The 26,559-nt window shown below is 37.0% G+C and overlaps 1 protein-coding gene across 2 annotated transcripts in view; it reads right to left on the reverse strand.

The window, feature by feature from the left end:
• Nucleotides 1-4,628: 4,628 nt before the first annotated feature.
• Nucleotides 4,629-26,559, reverse strand: part of dom (domino helicase) — a 77,492-nt gene continuing 55,561 nt past the window's right edge. For both annotated transcript variants that reach the window (XM_073955203.1, XM_073955204.1), the window contains exons 11-13: nt 19,274-19,309; nt 7,575-10,895; nt 4,629-5,141 (exon numbers count right to left, since the gene is read on the reverse strand). In XM_073955203.1, coding sequence (XP_073811304.1) covers nt 4,656-5,141; nt 7,575-10,895; nt 19,274-19,309 — 3,843 coding nt within the window. In that variant the 3' untranslated portion in view covers nt 4,629-4,655. The remainder of the gene's footprint in view (nt 5,142-7,574; nt 10,896-19,273; nt 19,310-26,559) is intronic.

The following is a 26,559-nucleotide window of genomic DNA, read 5'->3' on the forward strand; positions in this document are numbered from 1 at the left end:
AAGTCGCTGGCCGGCAACACTTTAGGTGCTGACAAAGTAACATTGTATGCAAATGGACCATCTTCGTTAGGAGATGAAGATTTTACCGGCACATCAGTACCTTCTTGGGTGTTAAGCCGTGAGCATTCCTGACACCTCACGTCAGGAGATCTTTATGATATGGAGAGAGAGAGGTCCAAAGGTTTAAACGAGAAGCTCTAGATCAACGAGCCTATCATGCAGGCATGGATAGCATTCATACTTGTCAAATACTCAACTCCGGTGTGGGCCCAACGCTTTGGACGGTTTCGCATATCATATGCATCATTGTGCAGGTACCTCCTCGGCTGGGACGGCTCTCATATGGTGTGGCACACTCCTCTTCGCCCTATCACTCTAGAAGTTTTCTATAAATTGACTGTCAAAATTGCATTCGTACCTCTTCGGATCTGTCATTGTCACCGTTGAATGTAACAGCCGTTCTATCATCCTTCATCTCCAGATTCGAGAACGATTTAACCGTTGCTGACAATTTACTTAATCCGTTACCAATGTTACTTTACCTCAGGTGGTCTGGTCACTTTATTCGCTTATGCTCGCCTACTGTTAACTTCAGGAGTAAGTTTCCTAACTTTTGGGTTTTCAGGGTTCGTGCAACGAAGCTCATTTGCTAGTCCCGTCGCCTTTGCTGGGAAATTCGGTCTAATTTCGGATATTCGACCAGCAGTATGTAGTGAGCAGCTGTGATGATGTCCCGGAAAATTCTCTCAGCTACCCAAACAACTATCTGTCATCGAGCCTTACCCAATAATTTTTTAGACGGCTGCACCATTCCGAGCGTAGCTGAGCTAGAACTACTCTGATTTGTTGTGGCAGCTGACGCTCCTCAGCTGCGATAGATGGGAGATGTTCTCCGAGGACCGCGTTCACACAATAGTTGTTTATGGCATCTATGACTGCATCAGTGTGAATGCTATTCAAACATGATTGCACATCTAGGAGTTCTCTCTTGAAGATCCCTCCTGACATGTCTGGGTGGGGGATCCTATGGTGATTAAGATTGCTCTCACGGTAACACCCGAGCAAGTACTGCAACGAGAGTATGCCATTGTGTTGCTGTACTGGAAGAATCTTTATCTCCTCATGTAGATGGTCCACTGAAGACATTAGGAGGCACCCTGTTGCAGTTCTCAGGGCTGCATTCTGACAGGTTTGAATATTTTTCCATCACGTTACACTTATGTTCGGCGCATACTGGCGCCGCATATCTTACCGCAGACCGACCTCCCGCGTCGACTAAAGACTTGAAAACCTTGTTCTTACATCTCAGCTTGTCACAGACAGCTGTGGCATCCGCGGGCGGCGTGAATATGCTGTCGAATGTGACCCCTACAATCTTGGGGTAGTTGGTGGTCGGAATTCTGCTACCATCGACCATGACATTCAACTCAGTACTCACCTCTGCAATCCATGTGGCGAACAGAGTGAGTGACCATAGATTTAGTGACGGATATTTGCATATTCCTCTGGTGAAAAAATGTTGTAAGATCTGTCAGACTTTCAGAAATGACATCAGGGAAGGTACCTGACGACAAGATCGTACAATCATCCGCATACGTTACAATATCAATGCCGTCTGGAGGGGGTGGAATACAGGAGAGGTAGATCTTAAACAGTTCCGGAGATATCACCCACCTTCTTGTTCCTGAATTCCACTTACAACTGGCGTCCACAGATTCAATTGATTACCGGAGGGTAGTCTGCTCAATGTCCTCAAACAGCGTGGAGTACTTGACAGTATCGAAGGCTTTCGATAAGTTCTGATGAACCCTTGCTGATGATCGGCAACTGCATAGCTATTTCTGACGCTGGATCTGTACGATACACCTTTACTGGCATCGTTGCTTTGGCTTCAGTAGCCGAACCACCCTGCCATTTTCCACACTTCGGGAACGATGTGAGTGGCTAGCGACAGGTTGAGAACTTTGATGAGATACTCAACTTCCGGCTCATACAGCTGTTTCAGCATTACCATAGAGATTTCATAAGGGCCCAAGGCTTTGCATGATTTAGCGCTTCTGATGGCATTCGCATATCCTCGTTAAGACGTTCCTCCTAGCCCTGTTACTCTCGGGGTACTCGACAAATTGTCGATTGAAATAACATGCGCACCTCTTCGGGTCAGTCAAGGTAATGTCGCCAAACATGATTGAGGTCCTATCTTCATTCTTTCCAGGGTTCGAGAGTGACCCACAATTCACTTATACCGGTTCCAAGGTTGCAACTCTTTAGATGATTTAACCACTTGGTCCGCTTATGCTCGTCGACCAACCTGTTAACTTCCAGTGTCAGCTCTATGACTTTTGGGTCACTGGGGTTTGTTCGACGAAGCTCATCACGATCATTTGCTAAAACCGTCGCCTCTGCTGGGAAGTTAGGTCTCACTTCGTTTATTCGACCAGCAGTTATATGGCGAGTGGCTGCAGCGGTGATGAAGTCTCGGAACGTCCTTTCTGCTACCCGAACATCAGAAGGATTGGGTAGATCTCTGAAGCGGTGATTAGTGAACTCTCTAAAACTCTGTCAATCAACATTTCCAAGATTGACAAATGTGCGGCGTTCTGAGGTGATGAAATCGGGCGGTCTGCTAATGGAGACAATTATGGGGTGATGGTCTGATCCAAGAGAAATGACGGATTGCCAGGTAACTTTACACTCTCCACTAATTCTGGTAGGCGCGTCCTCATTGATTGTCATAAAGTAGAACTATCAATCTGCTCGGCAAGCGCTGAGCCCCTCTGTTCGTTTCCGAGGACCGAATGCCACAACTCATAATGTGCATTAAAGTCTACCAAGATCAGACGGTTTTGCCCATACAGTCCATGTACGGGTCATTAGGGTCTGGCTCAAGCGATATAGGTCTGTATTGAACAGAATGGTGCAATAGGAAAGCTAATCCACTTCTGGTGTGATCCTTCCTCAGTACGTTGTAACCACAGCCTGCACCGCCGCGACTTCGATCTTCTTCCGACTCATGAAGTCCACTAAGTTCCTGGATCTTACCTCGGAGTCTATTTCAATTAAATTACAAAAAGGCTGCATTTTCTGGGAATGGAACGACAACGGCTGGTGTTAAATGCTGCGTGTGCGGTTGCTATCGAGGGGGCTGCGGATGAGTTTCGTAATCTGACGACTTGGGAGTTTCGTAATCTGACGACGACTCATTGGGGACTGTATTCACGCAGCATTCAGCAACATAGTCCCTGTCGTAGTCCCTCACATGGACAAATCCAGAGCAAACCCTTAGATGCACCCACTCCTGTATGTCACCGAAGGTTGGATATGGGTGAAGTTGCGGATGTGACAAACCGATTACAAATATATTTGTCTTGGGTTTTCCTCCGTCCCGTCACTGACCAAAATAATCCGAAGCGTGCATTCCGGGATATGCTGCTCCCAATACAGAAAAACGATACAAATACAAACATATGTATGTACACTGAGGTGGCAGCGGTTGGCCGGAGCACAGATATTGTGTGGTTCCGGGTCAATCTGCTACGAAAAATCACGCTGTCGTGGGATTGAAGAAATGCTAGTAGAATAACTAGCTGGATTTGGGGGACCCCTGGATGGAATAGTGGCCCCAGATAGAATACTAGTAAGATAACTAACTGGATTTGGGATACCACTGAATGGAATATGATATGGTTTGTTTTTTTCCACAATTCGATAATTAGTAATATGCTAAGCAGAAAAATAAAAAGTCAAAAATTATGTTTTTAGATATATTTTTATGATTTTATATTTTTTCTTTTTTATTTGCATTATATATTTATAAGTAATTTTAAAGTAATTTACATTATACAATGTAGAATACCTTGCATTTTTTTCTAAATAGAGAGAAATATTTTTATCTGCTTGTTGTTACATTATTTTATAATTATTTAAATACTATTAATTTTAAAATATATAACCCTTATTATTTGTTTTTAATAATCTGGAACAAATATTTTCCGGAGATATAAAAATGGAGTAACTTTTTTTATAAACTTAAATAGAAAAATTTATTATAAATTACAAAAAGAGTTCAATTTTGAAAAAAAAAAATATTGTAATTTTGTATTTTATGTTTCTTTCATAGATATTTTTTCGTTTGTTCATCTGTTGATAAAATTTAATAACTAAAAAACAAATAATCTATATAAGTGTATACCGTTAAAATTTAGATTTAAATTTACTCTAAAGCCTTACATAAAAACGTAGACATTTTGAGAGAAATATATATATTTTTTTCTTTATAAACTAAAGCTTTGTTACAGTTAATTTTAATGTTTATATATTTAGTATTTTAATATATTATTAGAGTTTATTACCTTTTATACACACCTCTAACCGAGTCTAAACAAATTTAATAAGCCAAAAAAAAAAAATAAACCAATGAAATTACAAAAAAATATAATAAATATTTATATTTTGTTAAATTTTTTAATAATAAAAAAACACATTAAAATGAATAATACTTTTCTTGTTGTCATTGTGGCAAATTATTAATCACCAACAATATTTGAAATTTTAAAACAAAAATGTTTATTGATCTCCCAAGCAGTTTTGTGCAAAACATCTAAGGGGAATGGTTTCAAAAAAATCGATTTTTTCTTTTAATTTGCTTTTTATTTTTATTCTTTGTTTTCATTGCGTATTTGCATTATTTTCTTTTTAACCAATGTCCTAACTTGTTGTGGTGTTGCTTGTTGCGTTTGTTGTTGTGTTCCAGTTGTTAATGTTGTTCCCGAAGAGGTAATGGTCATTATTTCAGTTTGATTGCTATTTGTACCGCCACCGCCTGAAGAAGAGCTAACCACAACATTTTGTGTTTGTTGTTGTTGCTGCTGCTGTTGTTGTTGTTGCTGTTGTAAAGATTGTTGCTGTACAACAGCAACCAAATTACCACCGGCCGTGGTCTGCAATCGCACCGGACTGGCATTTTGCCGTTGATTTTGTTGCTGTTGTTGTATAGCTGTTATAATTGCTTGTTGAGTTTGTGATTGTGAACCACCGCCAGATGTGGCCACCTTAATAGTACCGGCTATATTCTGTCCGCTTGCCACATGTGCCCTCAAATTGCCAGCAGTAAGAGCTTGAGCCGAGGCAGCTGAAACCACCTGGAAAAGGAAGCAAAATTTTATATCATTAATTTATTAAGGTATTGGAAATATACATATTGTAATAATGGGGATAAAGTGTATAAATTATACTAATTCGACATCGAGTAGAAGAAGTTTTTCCTAAGTCTTGATTTATTACAAAACCTGGATTATCCCAGAACATGGGAAACTTATCTCACGACATGAATAACCTATCCCACAGCGTGGATAATTTATCGTTGAATATTTTTCCACATAGTGCGGCTAACTATCTTAAAGTTGAGTAACTTATCCACATATTTGCAGAGCTTTGATAATTTATTGTTGTTGCTTTATGTCCCGCTTATATGCGCCTAACGAATTTCAAACCATTTTTTCATTAGGTGAAAAAAAGATTTTCGAAAATTTATCTAAAAATGTCTTCAATCTGTTGGTACCTTTATTTGGAAGATATACCAAAACATGGACTTATGTGGAAGATTTTTGGTGGCGGAGTTTCGGGACCTCTGAGAACTCCAAATGTCAAATTACAGCTAGTTCGGTTTAAAATTATAGCTAAAATCCTAAACATACCGAAAATTGCGAGGTACCTTTCTATGGGGGCTATAACAAAAAAATTACCTATGTGGACAATTTTTGGTGGAGAAGTTTGGGGACCACTGAGAACCTCAAATGTCGAATTTCACCTAGTTCGATCAAAAATTGTAGCTAAAATCCTCAAACTATCGATAATTGGGGGGCACCGTTATATGGGGGCTATACCAAAACATGGACCCATGTTAACGATTTTTGGAGGAAAAGTTTCGTGACCACTGAAAGTCACAAGTGTCAAATTACAGCTAGTTCAGTTAAAAATTGTAGCTAAAATCCTCAAAATACCGAAAACCGGGAGGTACCGTTATGTGGGGGCTATACCAAAACATGGACCTATGTTGTCGATTTTTGGTGGAGAAGTTTCTTGACCACTGAGAACCTCAAGTGTCAAATTACAGCTAGTTCGGTTGAAAATAGTAGCTAAAATCACCAAAATACCGAAAATCCAGAATACCGTTATATGGGGGCTATACCAAAACATGGACCTATTTTAACGATTTTTGGTGGAGAAGTTCCGTGACCACTGAAAGTCTCAAGGGTCAAATTACAGCTAGTTCGGTTAAAAATTTTAGCTAAAATCCTCAAAATACCGAAAATCGGAAGGTACCGTTATATGGGGGCTATACCAAAACATGGACCATGTTGTCGATTTTTAGTGGAGAAGTTTCGGGACCACTAAGAACCTCAAAAGTTAAATTACAGCTAGATTGGTAAAAAATACGTTAAATCGGGAGGTACCCCTATATGGGGCCTATACCAATATGTGGACCTATCTCCCCAATTTTTGATGCAGTAGTTTTTTGACCTCATGAAACTCCAAGTGTCAAATTTAAGCTGAAAATATAGTTAACACCTTCAAAATATCGAAAACCGGGGGTACCGTTTTATGGGGGCTATAGCAAAACATGGACCAATGTTACCGATTTTTGGTGTAGAAGTTTCGGGACCACTGAGAACCTCAAATGTCAAATTACAGCTAGGATCGGTCAAAAATTTAGCTAAAATCTCCAAAACACCTTAAATCGGGAGGTACCGTTATATGGGGGCTATAGCTAAATGTAGACCTATCTCAACCATTTTTGGTGCAGAAGTTTTTTGGCCTTTTGAAACCCCAAGTGACAAATTTGGATGGAAAATGTAGCTAAAATCCTCAAAATACCTTAAATCGGGAGGTACCGTTATATGGGGACTATACCAAAACGTGAACATGTCTTGAAATTTTTTAGTGGAGAAATGTCTTGTTCATTGGGAACCTCAAATGTCAAATTTCATTTAGTTCGCCCAAAAATGTAGCTAAAATTCCCAAAATAAAAAAATCGGGTGGTGCCGTTATATGGGGGCTACACCAAAACGTGCACCTATCTTGGCAATTTTTTGTGGATGAGTTTTTTGGTCATTGAGAACCTCAAATGTAAAATTTCAGCTAATTCGGCCAAAAAATGTAGCTAAAAGCCTAAAAATGCTTTAAATCGGGAGGTACCGTTATATAGGGGCCTATACCAAAACTGGACCTTTCTCCACCATTTTTGGTGCGGAAGTTTTTTGACCTCTTGAAACTCCAAATGCCAAATTTTGGCGGAAAATGTAGCTAAAATCCTCAAAATACCTTAAATCGAGAGGTACCCGTTATATGGGAGCTATAACAAAACGTGGACCTTTACCAGCCTATGGAAAAAAAGACACTCGGGTGTAAAATTTTAGCGTTCTATATCAATTATTGCGGACGCTAGAGTGATTACAACAGACGGACGGACATGGCTAGATCGTCTTAGAATTTTTGTGTTACAAACATAAAAACAAACTTAATATACCCTCCAAACTATGGTGAAGTGTATAAAAATAAGACAACTTTCTTACCTGAATTGTTTGTCGTTGATTCGGTTGTGATGCCACTGAAACGGGTATAACTCGGCCGACACTAGTTTTACCCAAAACAAAACCGGTGGTTGCCAACGTACCAGGTTGGCCTTGACGCATAACTTGTTGTATTTGTTGGACCGTTACAGACGATGATAGATTTTTGGTATTTTGTATATGTACCAATTGAGTTTGGACACCACCACCGCCAGTGGATCCCGATGAACCAGCGGATCCACTTGTCGCCTGTTTTTGTCCAGCCTGTTGCTGTTGTTGCTGCAAATTTCCCGACTGAGTCATTGTCGTGGTGGCATTTTGAACCTGCTGCTGTTGCTGCTGCTGTTGTTGTTGCTGCTGTTGATTTGCCGCCGCTGCTGCTGCAGCCTGTGCCGCTTGGATTTGGGTCATACGTGAAATTTTCCTTGGCATCGCCAACTGTTGTTGTTGCATGTGTAATTGGCGCATTTGTGATTGATTGGCCATTGTTACCTTTATTTGACCACCTGGTTTAAGTTGCGATAAAGCCATATTAACGGTATTTTGTGTTTGTTGCTGTTGACCAGCCGTGTTGACAGTAACACCTTGGCCGCCATTTCCACCCGACGAAGCCCCAGATGTTTTAACCAAAGTTGCAATTTGTTGTGGAGTTACTTGCTGAACAACTTGTGTGGTGGTTTGCTGTTGCCCTTGTTGACCCTGTTGCTGTTGAACTGTGCCTCCACCAGAGGTAGATGCTTGGGTCTGCTGCTGCAGAGTTATACCTTGGCCAGTTGTGGTATATATTTGTCCGCCCTGTTGTATAACTTGAGCGGCTTTCTGTTGACCTGCTGCTGATATCATTTGTCGCTTAACAAGCAGCATATCACTATCACCGACTTGTCGGGCAAAGATTTGTTTTCCTGATGCTGAGACTTGTTTGATGAACTGCGCTCGTGTCTGCTGCACTTGTTGGGCATGCATTTGATTGGCCACTGTGGTAACTACACCAGTTGCACTGGGTGTGGTAACGGCCACATTTGAAGTGGCCACTGTTACCTTTTGCCCTTGCACCACTTGTACAGTCGTGGGTCCCGTTCCGATTATGGTACCTTGAGCATTAACTAGTGCTGCTTGACCCGAAGCTGTTTGCACCACTGTTGGCTGACCCTGTTGTCCAGGACCGGAGGTCTGCAGCACCTTGAGTTGTTGCCGTTGTCTATACGACTGTATGTGAGCCGACTGTTGACTTTGGGCTGAAGTTCCGCCAGCATTTCCAGCTGCTATCTTTTGACCCTGTTGAAGAGAACTTACTCGTATACCCTTGGTTACCACCTGCTGAGTACCTGTTGGCATTGAAGCCAATTGGAATTGAGTTGCTTGCAGAGAGCCCTGGCCAACATTCGAACCCAAGCTGGACATTGAGACAATTGTGGGACTGGGATTTCCGGCTGTACGTTGCTGTAACACAACATCCTGCAATGTGGTGCCACCAGAAGCTGCCACAATGCGTTGAGCTCTCAGTGCCGATGTGTTAAGTGTTGTCACAGTACCTGTTGGCTGTTGCATTCCACTGGAGGTGGTGAGGACGGTACCAACTGTAGCCAATTGTGAAACCGAGACAACTTGTGGCAGTGATTGGGTGTGAACAATACTACCCACTTGGGCCGAACTGGAGACTATGGTTTGTGGCGATAGGGAGACAATTTGAGCTGTGGATGATGACACCTGCGAATGGTGGGCCACTTGAGTTTGTACATTGGATGAAATGGTTTGGACTGGTTGTGTAAGAACCACCGAAACTGAGAGTGGTGGTGCCACCAAGTTACCGCTGCCACTGTTTTGTTGCTGCAATTGAACATGTTGACCCACCGCAGTGCTTTGATTGTTTTGTGTTTGTTGTTGTTGATGTTGATGCAGTTGCTGGACTTGTCCAGTAGTGAGGAGACCGGTCGTTTGGCCTCCTGGAGCCACAATAGCTTTGACAATTTGTGTAGCTGTTGTATTGCCGTGTCTAATCAGATGCTGCTGGGCAGCTGGACCACTAACTACAGTTTGTTGTTGCTGCAATTGTTGTCCACCACCTGTACCAGAGGCATGTTGCAGTACAATGGCCGTTGCCGTTTGTTGTTGTGAGCTGGCCTGGCCTGCAGTCAGTTGATGAATCTGCAATTGTTGTGTATGTAAACCTGGTGGGGCTGTTGTGGTTACTTGTTGTACTTGCTGTTGTTGTTGCACCAATTCCTGCAAATGACTGGTGCCGGCAGTTTGTGAAGTTTGTTGCTGTTGTTGAACGACATTAACGCCAGAGGTTGTGGTGACACAACACGTTCCCTGTTGTGCTTGACCACCACCACTGCCCGAAGTTTGTTGTCCCGCCGAAGCTGTAGATGTCGAGGCAACAGGTGGTGGTGGCGGAGGACATTGAGTCCTTTGTTTCTCACGTATTTTATTGGCCCTCATTATGGCTATGTTCTGTGGTGTTATTGGTTGGTCATAATTCACAATACCAAACTCTTGCAGAACTTCCATGTGTTTGGGATTCATCAGACTGGGAGTACTAAAGTGCCGTTTGGGTGCTGGTGCCTTTTTCAAATATGCCGTTTTAATGCAATCGAAACGTGCCTTCATTATTTTCGTAAATGACGAATTATTATCGTTCGCATATAACTGAGTAGTCCTCAGGCAGCGCAAAGGACTCTTGAGATATTCCGTTTTTAGATTGGCCTTTAATTTTTTCTGCTTCTTGGGACTCTCAACAAGTTTACCCTCCTCACGTGGTTGTATAACATTTTCATAACGCCATCTACACTGTTTAGGTGATCTATACGTTTTCGAATAGGCATTTACAATCTCCGCCACCAAATCCCAATTGGGTGTATGGCCGGGAGACAGCAACATTAGATTGCACGGTAACCCTTGTAGATTCACCAGAACATGTAGTATGGCTATGTCTTCGTATATACACCATTCAGCCATGCCTTCGGGTTCGGGTATTGGTTTTGGTGGTATTTGTGGTTTTAGACCTGGTATCTGTACATTGGGTTTGAAAGTTCCCCGGTATCGTTGATTCTTTAGATCACGTCTTATGCGCGCTATAGCTGCCGATGGACGATCGAATAGTGAGCGGGGAGCACAGAACATTTCTTCACGTCGCATTTTTGCTGGCCTCTTGTTGCCATCAATAAGGAAACCTGCATCCGAACGAGAACGTTTGTATTCCTTCTTAATGTAGACTGGTGGTAATTCTGTCTCCGGTATTGGTTCCAAGTCGTACAAAAATGTGAGGGAATAATCAATATAGATGTCATCATTATCTTGGGGTGGTGTTGGTGGGCACCACATCTAAACAGGGGAAAAGAAAATAGTTATAACATACAAATTAATATTATTGTTAGGAGAGGCGATGAGCTAATTACAAGAGACAGAGATAGGATTATTACAAAATAATAATCAGGGCAATCATGAATAAAAATTCCGTGCGGAATTTGTTCTTTTTCCCCAATTTCGCAATTTTTTATTTCCATATTTATGTCCACTAATGGAATATTTTTGTCGATTTGGCGAGAATATTCAATAATTATGTGATTCTATTAGTTTTCATCGTTTCAAAATATTGATTTTAAAAGAATTTTACTTTTTAAAATTATTTTCCGTGCGGAAAATTTCGAGGGAAAAATTCATGATTGCACTGAATAAGGCTAGGAATAAAATTAGTGTCCTGTAATGGCAATGAGTTATGTAATGTTCAACATCTTACATGATCAAATGAAAATGAAGTCATAGGCCGAATCTCCCTTATTCATTTTTGTATCTCGCGAGTCAGAACTGAAAATTATACGAGACGAAGGACTACTGACCTGCATGCAATTGACATTTCTCAAGACATATCCCCATGGAATTCCGACCTTATACCGGACTTGAGTTTTACTTGTGTTATATAAAACTAAGACCTAAGTATGCAACAGTGTAAAGGCCTACGTACATAAGCTGCCTCGCCTGGTTGCCTTGCTTGCTTCTGATAAAAGAATAAAAAAGAAAAGGGCAGCCCAGTTCGAAATTTGCTCGGCCTCCTTTATTCTTTTATTTTTATTATGTCAAAAATGAAGCAGGAAAGCAAGGCAAACTGGCAAACCAGCTCATGTACCCAGGCCTTAAGTCATAGCTGAATAGTCGTTCCTCATCTACCTTCTGTGGATGTGAGATCTGCTACAAACAAATTAAAATCCTCGGTCCCACGACCGATTATAAGACAAGCGCAATCAACACTGACCCTAATGATACCGGAGCCATCGTCACTGTCACGGCTGGTCGCCATTTCCATACCTGCTGGTCGAATACCCGAAGGGATACCAAACTTCCGATGGAATTACCAAATGAGCTTTGTGAGCTTCGTCGTCCCAGTGAGCCAGGGAGCTGCCACTGGAAGTTAAAAGGTTAGTCGGTGAGCGCTTAAAACATCTGGCAACATTGGAGCCGGAATAAGTGAATTGTGGGCAACGGTTAAGTCACTCTCGAACCCTGGAAAGAAGGAAGCTAGTACCTCTGTCACGTTTGGCGACGTTACGCTCACTGATCCGAAAGTTATTTCAATCGACAGTTTGTCGAACACCCCGGGAGTCGCATGGCGAAGAGAAGAATACTACCTCGCATTACCTTGGATTGGAGGGCTGAGAACAGAGGCCCAATTGCGTGATTCGATTCGATCGAGAATTTGCTCGTGAATAAGTTTTCGACACGATAAAAAACGGCATGACAAAACTCGATCGAAAACGATCAAGCAATGTTATCGATTTTTTCGATAGTAATCTTCAGGGAATATTATGAAGGTAGACGACAAAAAAAATGTGTGTGTGTTTTTTTAAACAAAAACTATAATCCAAAATTACTACTAAATACTAATTTTATTTTTTCTTCTACAAACCGACAACAAACAACAATTTTTGCATTTTATACAAAATTCCATTAAGAAGTCTTTCATTTTGTTGGTTTTCGATAGGCAATTTAGCTAAGAGTAATTTCTCGCAAATTTATGCTCAATAGTTCGATAATTTTACTCGATAACGAATGTTGTCGGGTGACGTAGGGGATGGATGATACCAAGCAACGGTCCTGACCGGTTTTAACATGGATTTATCTTGGTCCCTCTTTCATCTCAAGTGGACACTGACCTCCCCGTGGTGTCACCTGGGGAACTGCCTTTAACACCCGTTAAAGGTAGTGAGCTAACATGTGCCGCGCGTTCTCCCATAAGAACGTTAAAAACTTGGGTTTGGGCGTCGGGTTAGTAACCCTCCCCTAGGAAAAACACCCTACTATGAAAAAACGAAAGAAAAGAAAAACAAACCCCTCTTAAGTTGACGAACCCCGCAAACGTTTTAAGGACCATGATCTGCGAATCGGCACCTGGAATGTTCGCACTCTTTATAGAGAAGGTGCAGTCTTCGCATTGGCAGACGTACTTGAAAAGTACAAGGCCGATATTACTGCCATACAGGTAATACGATGGATTGGGAAAGGCGTCACAACAACACCTAAAGGTGACGCACTGTATTATAGCTGCCATGACGTAAAGCATGAGTTTGGTTGCGGATTTGTAGTTAGTCGGAGACTAAAACATCTGGTATCCAGCTTCACTCCTGTGAATGAAAGACTTGCTGCAATTCGAATAAAAGCTAAATTCTTCAACATCAGCTTTATTTGCGCTCATGCTCCCACTGAAGAAAAGGACGAACAGACCAAAGATATATTTTACGAGCGCTTAGAAGAAACATATGACCGTTGCCCTGCCCATGACATTAAAATCATTCTAGGCGATTTTAATGCCAAAATTGAAAAGGAGAATATCTTTGGCCCAACAGTCGGGAAATTCAGCCTCCACAGTGAAACATCTGACAATGGTATGAGGCTGATAGACTTTGCAGCTGCAAAAAAACATGGTAGTTAGCAGTACCAGATTTAATCATCTCGATATTCATAAGGGCACCTGGCTGTCTCCAGATCAGAAAACAAGAAATCAAATTGATCATGTTGTGATACATGGAAGACATTCATCGAGCGTGCTGGATGTACGATCGTTCCAAGGCGCAAACATTGATTCGGACCACTACCTTGTTGCAGAAAAGGTACGCACCCGCTTAAACATAGCAAACAAAGTACGAACAGACACAACACGAAAGTTAGACATCGGTAAGCTGCAATCACAACAGATAGCCACAGCATATTCCACTCAACTAGCCCAATTGCTTAATCAAAGCACTCCTCATCCCGATAACATATCAGCGCAATGGCAAAGCATTGCCCACTCCATGCAAACAGCAGCAAAATCCATACTTGGATACCAGAGGCCTCCACCAAGGAATCCATGGTATGATCAGGAGTGTCGTGCTGCCACCGAAGAGAAAAATGCGGCATATAGGGCTACTTTACAATCCGTAGCAACGCGTAGCGCACGAGAGAGATACAGGGAGAAAAAGGAGAGAGGAGAAACGTCTTTTCCGCAGGAAAAAGAGAGAGATGGAAAAGCGGGAGTGTGAAAAACTCGAGATGTACAGGAGCCAGAATGAAGTCCGAAAATTCTACCAAAGAGTCAAGCATCAAACTGATGGCTTTGGTACAGGCACATCCTCCTGTAGAGACCAGCAAGGTAATTTGGTAACTGATACAGATAGTGTACTCAGGATATGGAAAGAACATTTTTCAAAACTGTTGGTATCCAATAGCAGCGAAGACGACGAAGATACCACAGTCCCAATCACAGAAGATGGTATTGAATGTATACCGCCCAGCCAAGATGAGGTAAAGACAGCAATAAATCGGCTGAAGAATAATAAGGCAGCAGGAGCCGATGGTTTACCAGCCGAGCTGTTCAAAACCGGAGGCGACACGCTGATAAGGTGTATTCATCAGCTAGTTAGCACCATCTGGCAGGAAGAACGAGTACCCGACGATTGGAACCTGAGTATCCTGTGCCCCGTCCACAAGAAGGGAGATAAGACTGTATGCTCTAACTATAGGGGCATAAGTCTCCTCCCTATTGCCTACAAGATCGTGTCAGGGATATTGTGCGAACGACTAAATCCAATGGTCAACGAGATAATTGGACCATACCAATGCGGTTTTAGACCTGGCAAGTCCACCATTGACCAGATATTTACCCTGCGGCAAATCCTGGAGAAGACCCAAGAGATGCAGATCGACACCTACCACCTTTTTGTCGATTATGAAGCAGCCTTCGACAGCCCGCTGCGTTCAAAGGTATTCCAAGCCATGTCTGAATTTGGTATCCCCGCAAAGCTCATCCGGCTTTGTAAAATGACTTTAACTGACACGAGGTCCTCAGTTAAAATAGGAAAGAACCTCTCCGAAGAGTTTGGTACCAAAAGAGGTTTCAGACAAGGAGACAGCCTTTCGTGTGATCTCTTTAACATCCTGCTGGAGAAGGTTATACGAGAGGCAAACGTCAAAAGAAGTGGCACAAACTACACCAATAGTCACATGTTACTTGCTTATGCATCATAGGCCGATCAGTAAAAGAAGTAACTGATACCTTTATGAAGGTCGAAGGAGAATCTGCTAAAGTGGGTCTGGCGGTAAACGGTGAAAAGACCAAGTTGATGGTGTCGACGCGCAATGCGTCCATTGAGCTCGGACCGACTGTGGAAGTTGGTTCCTATAATATTGAGGTAGTAAAAGACTTCGTCTACCTCGGCACCTCCGTAAACACAACAAACGACATCAGTTGTGAAATAAAAAGAAGAATTGTATTGGCCAACAGATGCTACTTTGGTTTAAGTAAGCAGTTTAAAAACAAAGCCACATCTCGTCAAACAAAAATAACGCTCTACAAAACACTGATACTACCCGTGCTGATGTATGGCTCCGAAGCCTGGGTACTTGCGCAAGCAGACATGGCAGTGCTTGGTGTGTTTGAGAGAAAAATTCTTCGAAAGATCTACGGACCAATCTGCGTTGACGGTGAATATCGACGTCGCATGAACCACGAGCTGTATCTGCTGTACAACGACATCAATATTGTTAAACGTATCGAGATGCAGCGATTGCGTTGGCTAGGCCATATCATAAGAATGAGCGATGATGACCCCGCTAAAAAGGTGTTTAATAAACATGGGCCGCTTGGCGGTGCACGCAGAATTGGCAGTCCAAGGAATAGATGGCGCAAACAATGATGAAAAGGCGCGGTATTCCAGAAAGCGAAGCAACAAATAGAGAGAATTGGAGATATTTTCTTAGTTCGGCCTATAGAACAAATGTTCTGTAATGGGCCAGCTAAGTAATGGGTCTATCTTGTATTGCCACTAAACTTGAGTTGCGTTATCAGTTGTCTGCGCGACTGAGACAAAATGTTGTACCATGAATGTCAACTCAACTGGGTGGTCGATAAACATGTTATCGATCAGTGTTTTTTCAAACTTGTGACCTCTATTCGCCAAAAAAAAAGTAAATAATTGCGCTTTGGATAACTCTTTTGTGTATTCTGGACAATATTTTAATATTTTGGCTGAGTTTTCGAGCAAATTTGGAAAACAACCCAAGATTGGAATATAACCTGCCCATTGAATCTTCGGATCGTCCAGTTTTATTTGCTGTCCCAAAAAATGATAAGTTCGGTGGAATTATTTTTTGATGAAGAAAATATACAGGACATTGCTATTAGAAGAAATTTGAGGGACAAGTCGAATCCATTGGAATTGCCATCTGCACTGTAAGCTGATGATCATGTGGAAAGATCTGTATAATCAGTAAATTATCTCAGGTTTAAGGCGTATTTTGGATTGCCAAAGGATGCCGTAGTTTACGTTGTGGAAACGTTAAAGAATGACTTCAAAGAAAGTTACAGATCAACAGGAATACCCCCACTTTTAAAAGTGTGCGCAGCGTTGCGATTCTTGGAGGACGGAAGTTTCCAAAAGTCCCATGGCAATGATTTCAACAACTGCATGGCTCAATCTACATTGTCGAGAGTATTGAAGGAAGTTGTCCACTTGATAGAGGGCAAATTGTGCCAAAATTGGATCGTTTCGAAGTTGACAGAGGAGGAAAAAAGGCAAAATAAAAACCATTTTTATTCAAAAACGAAATTCTCTGGTGTAGTTGGCTATATAGATGGAGGATGTTCGTCATTTGTACTTAAACTGAACCTACTGTATTTGTCACCAAATTCATTTGCAAAAGATTTGCTGCTGTCCGCTCCAAAGGCGATAAATTCATTTTATTTTGAGGCATTTTCTTTTTCAACTTTGCTTTAAAGTGAATCCAGACTCTGCCACTCTTCAGGTGTTCGTGTTAGAGGTTCATGGCTGTTTAAATTGTCCGAAATGGACCTCCACGCTTCATCCGCTGCAGCTTTGGTTTCACCAAAACTCCCGAACTCCTCGGGCTAAGTTTGGATTTTCACTCAGTTTATCAATTAATATTTCGAACTGCTGCTTTGTCGTTATTTTCACCATATTGATACACAAAATTAATTAATGATGCAAAGAATCAATAATTGTTAACAAAATGTTTATTTTTCCTTCTATTTTACTTCTTGTTTCTTCGAAAATTTTCACTACAACTGAAAATTGGTAGTTGCTGAAAAACAGCCGCTTCGTCAACTGAGATTCGCAACTTCAGTTGAGAGTTGCCATACGTGGATCAATTTTGACAACTGGCAACGCCACTCAACGATAATTGTTATCGACGATCGACCCCTAAGTAACGAATGTTGTCATCCCAACTTTAAGTACTCGGTTCGAAACAACACTAGGGGTCACATTCGACCTCTTTTTCATGTCGCAAGCTGAGATTATGCTATGTGGCGCCAGTATGGTCCGCGAATATAAGTGCAAGTCGATGGAAAAATATTCAAACCTATCAGAATGCCCCCTGGCACTGCAACAGGGTGCCTCCTCATGTCTTCAGTGAACCATCTTCATGAGGAGACAAAGATTCTTCCAGTAAAGCAAGACAATGACATGCTTACGTTACAGTACTTGCTCGGGTGTTACCGTGAGAGCCATCCTAATCACTATATAGTGGATACACATATGTATATAGTCAGGCGGCCCTTATGGCTCCCAAGTCATGGCCCATGGCCATAAACTCTGGAGCAATCCTTGATTACAGAAAGGCTCTGTATGATTGATATACGCAATATCGTTAAACTTTTCTGGGTTCCAGGTCATAGTAAAATAATGGGAAACGACTTTACAGATGAACTAGCTCGAGGTGGCCCTATGTCTATCAATCAGTTCGACCACCAATGTGCTACTACCTCGGCAAACTTCGTAAGATCTACTTCGAGAAAGCATAAAAGCAAATGGATTTAGGAACCTGAATGCAGGACATCCAAACCAAGCTGGACCATAGATCTGTAGCGATTTTACCTTGGAACAATTGACATATCTGCTTAAAAGTGGTTTTTGTACGTCAAAAATCACCACAAAAAGCGGGAAAACCACCAAAAAAACCAAGAAAATTACAGTGGGGCTTATTACGGTTCGCTGTGGAGTGAGATCTCTAACTTCAAAAAGGGATGTCAGTGACATTGCTTACTTAGATTATGGAAAGATCCAGAAGAAATATAGACTGTTGAACATATACAAGAAGACACCGACTACTGGGTGGATAGAAAATACATAACCTCTCAATTTAATTCTCTCTATCTTCTTCTAGCATAAAGCATCGATCAACATTGGATCAATAATCGTTTTATGTTGTTGGTTGTATGGTTTTTTGGGAACTATCGGTTATAATCAGGACCACAAGAAATACCTTCCATAAACTGTTGAACTTTTGTGGCTGAAGAAACCCAAGAATGTGGTTGAAAAACTCAAAGAATGATCAGGGGCCTAATTACGGATTTCGATTCGATCGAGTATTTCCTCGTGAATTAAAAAATCGAACCTTTAGTTTTTGCTTTAAAATAAACGCATTTTTACCATCTACCTTCTTAATATATTTTGAAGAACACGTAGGTTTTCATAGTCCGATTTTTTCATTCACGAGAAAATACTCGATCGGATCGAAATCCGCAATTAGGCCCCAGATATAGTACATTTTTCAAATTTGGAAAAATATTAACATGGACAAAACTTAGACCAATATAAGGCGTAAATTATGGATAGCAAACCCAACTCCAGTTGCGTTGCCGACAACAAGTTTAATAATATAAATTTTCATTTCCACATTGAAATTCATACTTTTTACAATTTAATTAATAGCTAGAGGTTCAAAACACTGATATTGAATGAATATGACAAACATTTGTGTCGTATCACTTATTTTGATTATTGATTTTGATTTTCTCTTCTGGCAACGCAACTACTGTTGAGTTGCTATCCATAAACGACCCCTAATTATCCCCTTAGATAGCTATTGTAAGATAAAGTGTATAACAATCTCTAAGTTAGCGACAAAATAAAGTTGTCGCTAAAAACTACAGATAGCAACTAAGTTGTCAACTTTTATCGGTAATTTTCCAACAAAATGCATTTTATGCGTTTTAATTTTATCGAGTTTTATCGTTAATAAAAAATGGGTTACAGAATTCCTCTAGAGGAAAGCTGTATGAGGAACTTCAAAACAAAGGCCTCTCAAAACATAAGTACATTGTAGGGTCATTGCCAGCAGGACAAACTAATTTTGATTCTACTTTACGAAATATGTACAAGGAATATGTATTGAGTGAGTGAGTATATAAAAATATGTAAAGTACTTACCGGCATTTGTTCCATGGTATTAGCCGAAATCCATATCTATTGATTTTTATTTTCGCATTTCGCAAATAAAGTGAAGACAATGTTGATGAGGGGGAAAATTTAGACAACAGGCACAGACAGACATTGATGTTGGTAGTAGAAGGATAGTTGCGGCGTTGGGTGTAAGTAGTAGTAAGTAAACATTTTGCCGAAAAAAATAAAGAAGAAAAGAAAATTTTTTATTATTACACACACCAAAAAAATATTATTTTCTTTTACAGAAATAAGCAAAAAACTGTTTTGGTGACTTATATAAATTCTTAGAAAAGATTTATCTTTCTTTTTTGTTTGGTAAAGAAAATGTTATTTATTTTTTTCACAGCAACAGTTTGAAAAACAGCAGCAAAAACAATTTTTTTATTTTTCAATCAAAGAAAAAACAAATAAATCTAAGGCCGTTTGGGAATGGCAAGCAAGTTGATTTTTTGAAACATATATACATAACTCAAACCAATATAACTTTAGAAATTCTTTCCATTTTTTAATACACTGTTTTGGTGCCCCAAGCTTACGAAAAAAATGTTTTGGTTATTAAGAATTTTTGGAAATAATTATTTTAGTTTTCTCAAAAAATTGCCATTACCAAACTTTCCATAGAAAATATTAATTTTTTACTCATTTATTTTTTTAATTGAAAAACAAGACACCAAAACAGATTTATATTGTTTATTTTATAGAGTGTATGAAGAAAATAATATTTTTTTGAGTGAATTGAAGAATTTTCTTTTTTCATTTATTTTTTTAATTGTTCACTATTTTTCATTGAAGTTCTTAGTGTTTTTTATTATATATTTTTGTTGTTTTTTGTTTAATGATAGTCAAAGGGCCAAAGATTTTTGTCTAGATTTTCTTTTCTTTCAAAATTGTCTTCACTTGTGTTTTTTATTGTTGACCGGAAAAAATAAATAAAACACTTTCGGGTTATTTTTTTAATTATTTTTTAGGTTATTTTTCTTAAAAGCCTTTATTGGTTGTTCTTTTAGTTGGGAGATAATTTCAGTTTTTTTTTTTTCATTTAGGGATGGTTTATGTACCACTTATGACCACCATTTCCATGGAGAAAATGATGCTATACAAGTGTACATTTCTTACTATAAATAGTAAGGAGTCTGTTATTGTTTTTATACATAAATTAATAATAAATATTTTAGTAGTTTCTTAGTTTTTTTTTTGTTCTCTTAAGAAACTTTGGATTTTTGTATGGTTTTCATATATAAATAAACAAAATACACAAGTCCTTTCTTTTTTCTGTTTTAGAGTAACCTATCAAATTATAATGTGTGTGTGTGCAAAAAAAAAACTAAAATCTTAATATTTCTAACTTAATAACAATATAATGATATAACAAAATTAATTTTTTATTGATTTTCAAACAATTTCAGTATACTTTTGTAAAATGAAAGATGGATGCTTTGGGAAGAAAACGAAAAATTTAGAGTATTTTTTAAATTGAATGGAATTTTCAAGCATTTTTGTAATTGATTTGAAAAAAAAACATAAACTAGTAAAACGAATCGATTTTTTACCAAAGCTCTAATGCGCATTGGAGTACGAGTCATTATCGATGAATTTCGGCGAAAAATGGAACTTTGCATGGGATTTTCTAGCAAGAAGGAGGCAAACTTCTGCAGCCTTTTTAGCAATCCAACTCAGGTCCATTAAACGAAAAGTATGGACTTTCGTTATATACAAGGAATACATGTAACACACATTTTAAAACGATCCGAGAATTGCACTTTTTAAGTCCCCTAATTTTTAACTATTGGGAATGGACCGTTATAATCCATCTTAAATCTTTAACCTATATTTGAAAAAAAATCTTTAAAACTGAACATTTGGAAAAATCGTCGACTGTTACACATCACAGTACGGCCATCGCTAAATTTAATAAAAAATATTATTTAAATATTTCCTAAATTTAAAATATTTTTAATTCTTTTCAATTAAATATTATTTTTTTCGTTTAATAAAAACTGCATTTTTAATTTATTATATATAAGAATTTTCCTTTAATAAAAAAATATTTTTAATTGAAAATAATCTAAATATTTTTAAATCAGAAAATATTTAAAAAATAATTTTTATTAAAAAATATTTTTTAATTTTTTAAGTATGTTAAATTGAAAGAATAATATTTTTATTTTTTAAATATTAAAAATACTTAAAAAATAAAAAATATATATTTTTAAATATTTTCTAATTTAAAAATATTTTTGATTATTTTAAATTAAAAATATACTTTTTTATTTAAAATGTATTTTTTATTAAAGAAAAAATAAATTTTATTTTAAAATAATTAAATAATTATTTTTTATTTTTTATTTCAAAATTTAAAAAAAATATATTTTTATTAAAAAAGAAAACATTTTTATCAACGGGTCAACTTATTTGGAACAAAATTTTGTTCTCGTAATGTTTAGTCCGAACATAGAGCAGCTTCGAATATTGACTACAACGCTACACTCCTTCGGGTAGCCCCCACACAATATTTCTAAATTTTTGGCACAAGTGCAGTAAGAAAACACTTTTCGGATCTTCAATTTGCACTTGCGAGGTCAGGCCCATACTTCTTGAGATAATGTCCAATTTTGCCAAAGCATTGCACATCGTAAACTTTCATCCAAACGTACATCGAGTTCAATGAAGGTTTATAGATATTTGTGTACGTAAGCTCCCCATAAAATTCTAAATTGTTTGCTTAACACAAAATATTTTTTAATAAAAAATATAAAAGTGTTTTTTTTTTAATAATAAATATTTTTTTTTAATTTTTAAATATTTGTAATTAAAGAAAAAATAATTATTTCATTATTTTAAAAATAAAAAAAAAATATATTTTTAATATAAATTTTTTTTTTTTTGTTCTAAGTGAAAAAAATATTATTTTTTCTTTAATATAAAAAAAATATTTTTTTAATTTTAAAATATGGTTGATTATTTTAAAATAAAAATAAACCTTTTTTTAAGAAAAAATTAAAAATATAATTAACAATATATTTTTAATTAAAAAATATTTTTAAATTAGAATATATTTACGACACATTTTCTATTAAATTTAGCAATGGCCGTACGGTGATATTTAATTAATGAAAAGTATAAAATGTTTTATAAATTAATATATAATTTTTTAATTTTTGAAATACTTTTAGTTAAAAGAAAAAATATTTGATTATTTTAAATTAAAAATTATTTTTAATAATAAATATATTTTTAATAAAAAATATATTTTTAATATTTTCTAATTTAAAAATATTTTTTATTATTTTAAATTAAAAATATATTTTTTATTAAAAATGTGTTTTTAATTTAAAACAATCAAATAATTTTTTTTTCTTTAACTAAAAGTATTTCAAAAATTAAAAAAAATATATATATTTTTTTTACAAAAAAAAAAACATTATTGCATTAAAAAAAAATCACCCATTGCATAATTTAATAAAAAATATGTCTTAAATATTTTCTAATTTAAAAATATTTTTGATTGGTATTAATTAAAAATATATTTTTATTTTTTTAATAAAAATATATTTTTAATTTAAAATAATCAACAATATTTTTAAATTAAAAATATATTTTTTTAATTAAAAAAAATAATATAATTATTATTTTTTTTTTTCAACTAAAAATATTTCAAATTAAAAAATATGTTTTTATTAGAAACAAAAACACTTTCATATTTTTAATTATTGTCTTTAATAAAAATATTTTTTGTTAAGCATTCCTTCATTTACTCAAAGAGTGGCATAACTCAAAAAATGTGATTTCTGAGTTGGCAATTTCTATTTTTGCTACAACTTCTACTTTATCTTGTGTCAAATGTTCATGCTGATATCTCTAAAACTCAACGAGTTACAGCTTATTTACTACGAGCTTAGCATAATTCAACACAACAGTTTTTTGAGTTTATGAAGCACTAAAACAATTCAAATCATGCTTAATCTTGCACAGAACTTTAGCACTGATATCTGGCTAGCTGTTTGCAAAATATGGTTGGAAAGTCAAATTCCAATCGCGAACTTAATACCGGTTTTTCCCGAAACTGAATTTTTTGAAATGTGTCACTCTTTGAGTAAATGAGCGATATGTACTTTGAACTCCATGTACGGTGGGATGAAAGTTCACGATGTGCAATGCTTCAACAAAATTGGATACTCAATTCGTAAGTTTTCGTAGTCAGCATTCGTTTGATTGAGTTGGTGCCGGCGGTAGGGTTATTTAGAGTATTTGTGACATTATCCCTTGCGAGCACCTGAACCTGAAGATCCGAGAAGTGTTTTTTAAACTACACTTGTGCCAAAAATGTAGAAATTTTGTGTGGGAGATACCGGGAGGAGTGTACCGACACAGTCAATATTCGAAGATTTTCTATGTTTGATGAAAACATAACGAGAACCAAATGTTGTTCCAAATCAGTTGATCCGTTCGAGAATTATTGTGCACTTCAGGCATTAAGACAGACGGACATGGCTAAATCGACTCCAAATTGTCTTAAACGGATTTCGTCCAAACATACTAAAAGCATTATGTTGATGAGGGGCATAAAAATGTGTACGTACAGTGCTGCTCAAAACATATGCAACTCAGATGCCTATATCACATTTAACCTATTTTTGGGGACATTTTGTGTTTTGAAATATATTTATTTTTGCAGTTTGATTCTTTGTTGACTCTACTTTCAAGATTTAAAAATGATTATTCAGTTTTTAACACTTACTTTAAAGAAATGTGTTAAATATCGGAGAATCGCGTGTTTTGGCCTGCTCAAAACATATGCAACTCCGTGGTTCGAATATCTATTACCAAATTTTTGACGAGTTTTTTGCATTGATTGGCATAAGATGGTTTTTTGTCAGAAAAAGGGGACTAAAAGCTTTCATGAGGGATACATTTGATACCGCCTATGTTTAATTTTGACAGACAAGTATGCCGAAAACAAGACATTTCCAATTTTTTAAGAAAAACAAAAGTTATGGTCCGATATTTGTATCAAAGACATGCAAAAATGTTTACTTCTCAAAATTGTGGATCCAACGCAGTCCAAATAAACATAAGGACAGTACAGTATTTAAAATTGAGCTGTATACCGCGTAAAAAGTACTAAAATCGCCATAAAATGGGAAGGAGGTGAATGTACAACTATATCTACTGCAGGGGATAATGAAATAATGATGCGGATTATTGAGCAGAATTCTCAGAGTCCATCAACAGATGTTAAATAAAGGTTTTACATTGATAAATATATACAAAACTCTTCGATACATGCCCCAGATACCGGTGTACCCATATGGACACATTTTAGGAAAACAGTAATTTCCAGGAAAATTTCAATTTTTCATACTAAATTTTTCAAAAAATTGTTGGAATCGGGTTTGAAGTTGTAAAATAGAGTACTTTTTGTCTACTTTAATCAATATTTGAGTTATATGACTTGAAAAAATGTACTTGATCACCAGGACGAATGATAATCGAATTTGTCCCCTTATACCAAAAAGTTGACCAAACAGGAATATGGTGTTTTATATCGACCTGGAGGTATTTTTGTGGACAGAGGTGGCACTGGAGGCATGAGGTCGATATATTTATCGGATTTAAAAACTAACCAGACTTATAATATGTCGAAATCGCACCACATACATACCACAGATGTCATATAAGAGGGTGTTTTGGCATAATACCTCCACTAAACGTACATATAACCACGTAAAAATTGTCATTTTTGCAAATATTTTTTGTGTTCTTATCGGATACGTTCAGATTAAGTAATCTAAGATCATATAGAAGGTTCAGGGGCCCTAAATTGCACTCTAGACTGTTGAAAATCGAATAAAACCTTGGTATTTTACAATTATCCTTAGCGACAGGATTCCAAAGGATATATTAATTTATTTAGTAAACTGGATACCTTTATGATGTGTCCAGATAATAAATAAAAGGTTTAACTCACAATATATTATCAAAACAAAAATAATATCTTCAGATTTTGAATCAAATTTTCTCAGTTGCAAATGTTTTGAGCAGGACCAAATGTGAGTCCGAGCTTTGTTTTGTATATTTTTGTAAAATAAGTACAATTATGGTCAATTATTTTTTAAATCTTTAAAAATCGGTCAATAAACAATTAATCTACAAAAATATTTGCATTTCAAATCCATAAATTACCTCAGAACTGTATAAAAAGTGAAGTAGTCATTCCAGTTGCAAATGTTTTGAGCAGCACTGTATCAAAGTGTATCATTAGCCTAAAGGCTGAGTATCAATGAAGTGCAATAATCGGATCGGAGTGTTATTGCAATAAGTATGCATGTTTGCAAAAATGAAAAACTCCATTTAAATTAGCAATTTTAATTGGAAAGAATCCTCTTCCCCAGCTGAATCCTTTCCCTTGAACTTAAAGATATGTGTAAACTTAATATCTTAAGGAAAACCTATTTGGGCGTCATATGAGGGGTGTTGTACAAAACTATATGATGTTTAATAATAGTAATCTATGTTCCGGTTTGTTTGTCTTATCCTTCAGTTACACTTAGCATACGATCTATGCATATTTTATACGTATTTAATTTTCATTTTGTTTTTTTTTTTTTCTGTTAAAACTAACTATATATGTTTTATTTTAATTTATAATTCTATTTATTAAATATATTATTTAGTTATTTTTTTCTTTTGGAAATTTAATAATATTATTTACAACATGAATAGTGTACATGGTGGTCCAAAACTAGTGTACTATAGTGTTGATAGGACCCTATTTTTTCCTCCTCAATTATGGTTGCGGCTTTTGTTCTTTTTTTTCAAAATAAGGATTAAACCCAAACAAATCATTTACAATCTGAGGAATGCAAAAAGTATCAAATGATGAAAGCCTAGTGTCAACTACCATAACCATATCAGCTTGAGTATTAAACAAAAAATAAACCCAAAATTTGGTAGATAGAAAGAGGATCATAAAAATCTATGCTTAAAAATAAAAAAAAACTTGTTTTTAAAGAGTTGTGGGTTTTTTAAAAGGAAATTTAACGATAAACTTGATACAAGCTTCCGTCAATAACTAGAAGATTTTGTCCACTAACAGTATAGTCATTAAAAGTAAAAGAGAAACTACATCTTCAGTGGTAGTTTTAATAAAGAAATCAATTTTTTTCCCGAAATTTACTCATTTGTCATCAGCCCATAAAAAGTTAATACACTCCCACATCAATGGACCACAGCAACAATGGCAGAACACCTAACCGGTTACTATTTAATAC

Source organism: Musca autumnalis, unplaced genomic scaffold (assembly GCF_047663935.1).
Source record: "Musca autumnalis isolate F117 unplaced genomic scaffold, ASM4766393v1 scaffold_5, whole genome shotgun sequence".
Lineage (NCBI taxonomy): Eukaryota > Metazoa > Arthropoda > Insecta > Diptera > Muscidae > Musca > Musca autumnalis.